We start from the raw sequence: 3452 nt of genomic DNA, 5'->3' as shown, positions 1-3452 counted from the left end.
GCCCGCCTGTGGCGGAGCCCGGAGCTGCAGTGAGGAGCAGGCTGCTGGACAAGTGAAGGCCTCACCTTGCCCCTGCACACGGCCAGGAAGGTGGCCCCACTGGACCCTGGGGCTGCAACCCTCTTGTAGTAAGCGTCGAGGACCTGGAATGAGGGACCGCTCAGCCATGCCCGGTGCCGGCCCCTTTGCCCATCTTCAGGGGAGGGTGTGGCCAGCAGGCTCCTGGCTGACCCGCCATAGCACAGCCTGCTTGGCGCGGCCCGGCGTAGGGCAGCTGGACCGTCGGAGCTGAGGGCCAGGGACTAGCAGTTGGCGTAATGGCTATGTTGCGGGACTCCCATGTAGTCGACTGTGGTTTGAGTCTCGGAGCTGGTAGCTTAACACTGAACACGTGTGTGCATGCCCAGAATCCCGAGAGAATGGTGAAGGGATTGCGGTGTGGCTACCCACCAGCCCACCTAAGCGCAGGCAAGGGTCACAGATCCAAGAGAGGCAGCCAGGAGCCACCCAGAGCCCCTGGTCAGGGCCAGCAGGCTCTGGAGGAGGTGAGGGCAGTGGGTGGGCCTGCAGGCTGACCTCTGAGAAGCTGCCCTTACTCCTGGGTTCCACGAACAGAGGCTTCTGCACCTCCACCCTCCTGGTCAGGTCGCGGGCCTGTGGAGGTGAGGACGTGGGGACGTGGGCCACAGACACGGGCCATGCCTCAGCCACCCGAGCCTGGGCCTCGGCCCTGCCCACCCACTCAGCCCAGGACCACAGCACTGCAGGGGACGCACCCGCCAGAACTCCAAGCTCTTCTCCATGACGGGGTAGGAGGGGAAGAAGACCAGGAGACCGTGGGGCACCACGCGGGCGATGTTGCCTGCAAACGCTGCGAGGTCACCACACCTAGTGCCCCAGTCCCCACCAGCCCCAGGGAGCGGAGGCTGCTCAGTCCTGGGAGTGAGGGATGGGGTGGGACACAGGATGGGGACAACGGGCAGAGTCGAGCTGAGGGTGCAGAGGGACTTACCCAGAGCCTTCCCCAGGGAGGACAAGCACTCCTCAGAAAACCTGCAGCACAAGGAGGCCACTGGCCGAGTGTCCCAGGGCCCAGCGTGCCTGCCACCACTACCCCCCGGACCGAGGGCGGAACCTCTTACCGCTTGTCAAACGCAGAGCTCAGCTGGGCTCCATCCGGGCCCTTGGGGACGACCCCCACCCAGATCTGGTGCTTGTCGATGACGTGTGGGTTCTCCAGACAAACCGGGAAGGGGCTGGGTACGGACAGAGGGTGTGGGCAGGGGCAGCCGCAGGGGTGGGTGGAGACCCCAGCACATGGCTCACAGGAAGCCCTAGATCAGGCTGCACCCAAGCCCCCAGCAGCTGCTTGGACTCGAGCAAGGCGGCCCTTACACCTGCATCTCCAGGGCGAAGGAGGACACGGGGGCCAGTGTGCCGCTGGTGAGGATGAGGGTGCGCACGCCCTGGCGGACCAGCTCCCGCATGCTGTGGCCGGGGCTGAAGCACCAGTAGCTCAGCACCTTCCCTGTGGGCGTGAGGGTGGGACTCGGCCACTGCGCCCTGACTCGCATGGCACCAGCTGACCCCGCGGCCACAAGCTGGGTGTGCGGTCAGGGCCAAGGGCTCAGCTGGCGGCGAGCAGGGACCTTCCCAGGGTTCTGCGAGCAGGGGAGGAGCAGGTCTGGGGTGGGTGCTGGGGTCACCTCAAGAGGTCGGCCGCCCTGCCCCACTTCTGTGGAAACCACATGCGGCTCAAGACTCAGAGCCCGCACTGCCCACGCGGGAAGGGAGTGGCAGCCCCCCGACTCCGTTTACGAAGGAGGCGGCCGCGTCCCGGACTGTCCCCGGAAACAGGAAAGTCTGCAGGGTCGCGGACGTCAGCAATCGACAAGATCTCTGCTGGGGGAGCCTGGCTCCGGGAGAAGTGCCCGCTGGCTGGGGGAGCAGGAGCTGAGGGCCCCCTGCCCCGCCTGCTCCCGGCATTCTCAGGAGCACAGGACACCCCAGGTGTCGAACCTCCTGGAAAGGGTGCAACCCTTCTGGGGCGGCAGGCCTGCTGCACAAGGAGGTCAGCCCCGTGGTGGGGACTGCTGGGTGTCCGCCTCGTAAGCCAGCTTCCTAGAAACATGCAGTGCAGAGCAGCTGGCCCGAAGTCGCATGACCTCGAGGGGGCTGGGACGGAAGGCTGCCAGGACCATGCCTGCACGGCACCTCCCAAGGGAGGCTGGGCTCCCCGCCTAGGGACGGCCCTTCTGGCGGGGAGGTCCGGCCACCATGCCTATCCCTGCTGCTGGCCAGAGTGCCCCTCGCGCTCCACGCGGGCTCAGGCTGCCCAGGCTGCACCTTGCTTCCTGGCTGCAGGGGAGCTCCAGGCATCTGACCGCTGCGGCGTCCTCCGTGGACTGGTGTCGGGGTGGATGTGCACCTGGAGGGGGCGTGTACAGTCCAGGGGCGCCCTGTGTGCTGGGTGGCCCCCACCCTGCAGCACTGTGGGACCCCTGCCCCACCCGAGTATGGGAGGCACCCTACCTTATAGGGCTGTAGGGCCTCAGGGCCTCCCCCAGATCCAGGGCTGCTGTCAGGGGGGTCCACACTGAACACGGTCTGGAGGGCAGAAGGCACACAGCGTGGGTCAGGGGCCCAGGGTGGCACAAGGCCCAGCTCGGCAGGCACCCAGCGCCCGAGCCCCAGAGGCCACGGCATGCCTGCCAAGAGCGGCTGGAGCTCGTCCCTAAGATGACCCAAGAGCTCAGCCCCTAAGGAGGTGCGGTCTCCTCTGGAAACACAGCAGCCACGCAGCCACTGTCCTGCACCCCCGGCCCACATCAGCGTGTCCCAGTCAAGGCCACAGCAGGGTCCCGGCCTCTGAAAGCAGGCAGGCGGAGTGAATGCCCAGGCGTGGCTACAGGGAGCGGGTGCCGCTCGTGGGGGTGAGTGGGCAGGCAGCACCGACGTCACCAGGAATGGCCCCCGTGCCTTGGCCTGTGTCGTTTCCCTGCACTGCAGGGTCTCACAGGCCAGGGCCGGCCTGCCCCCAGTAAGGCGTCTGCTGCGCCACCTCCACGGGCACCACCGGGCGCACCAGGACTGCACTCCTCTGCTGCGGGGACTGTGCCGGGGTGTCTGCAACACCCAGTTGCATGGCCTGCCTGGCGCTTGCGGGCCATGTTCCCGCTGGGCCAGGTCGCCTGCACGGGCACTCCTGGGGGCCAGTCACGACTCAGTCTTGGGCAGCGAGGGGACCCGGCACGCTGTGGCGTGTGACTGAGGCAGGTGTGCGTGCAGGCGAGGGCCTTGAAGGGGGTCCGCCCCACAGCCGCAGCTCTGCCTGACGCCGCCAGGCCCCACTGTAAGGGCAGGCCAGCTGTGGCCATGGGCACTGCCTAAGCCTGCACCATGGGCCCCAGGACAGTGGCATGCGGAGGCCAGCAGCTTGCAGTCAGGGGCTG

At 67.4% G+C, this 3452-nt stretch overlaps 1 protein-coding gene across 3 annotated transcripts in view; it reads right to left on the bottom strand.

Moving 5' to 3' along the window:
- RTEL1 (regulator of telomere elongation helicase 1) overlaps window positions 1-3452 on the bottom strand; it is a 38455-nt gene that overhangs the window by 8038 nt on the left and 26965 nt on the right. For all 3 annotated transcript variants that reach the window (XM_027767687.1, XM_027767688.1, XM_027767689.1), the window contains 8 exons: window positions 2533-2607; window positions 2347-2428; window positions 1396-1528; window positions 1143-1256; window positions 1013-1053; window positions 777-871; window positions 577-654; window positions 66-143 (listed from right to left, as the gene is read on the bottom strand). In XM_027767687.1, coding sequence (XP_027623488.1) covers window positions 66-143; window positions 577-654; window positions 777-871; window positions 1013-1053; window positions 1143-1256; window positions 1396-1528; window positions 2347-2428; window positions 2533-2607 — 696 coding nt within the window. The remainder of the gene's footprint in view (window positions 1-65; window positions 144-576; window positions 655-776; window positions 872-1012; window positions 1054-1142; window positions 1257-1395; window positions 1529-2346; window positions 2429-2532; window positions 2608-3452) is intronic.

This window comes from Tupaia chinensis, unplaced genomic scaffold (genome assembly GCF_000334495.1).
Source record: "Tupaia chinensis unplaced genomic scaffold, TupChi_1.0 Scaffold144472_1, whole genome shotgun sequence".
Classification (NCBI taxonomy): Eukaryota; Metazoa; Chordata; class Mammalia; order Scandentia; family Tupaiidae; genus Tupaia; species Tupaia belangeri.
Note: the sequence above shows the minus strand (reverse complement) of the source record. Positions and strands in the feature narration are given on the sequence as shown.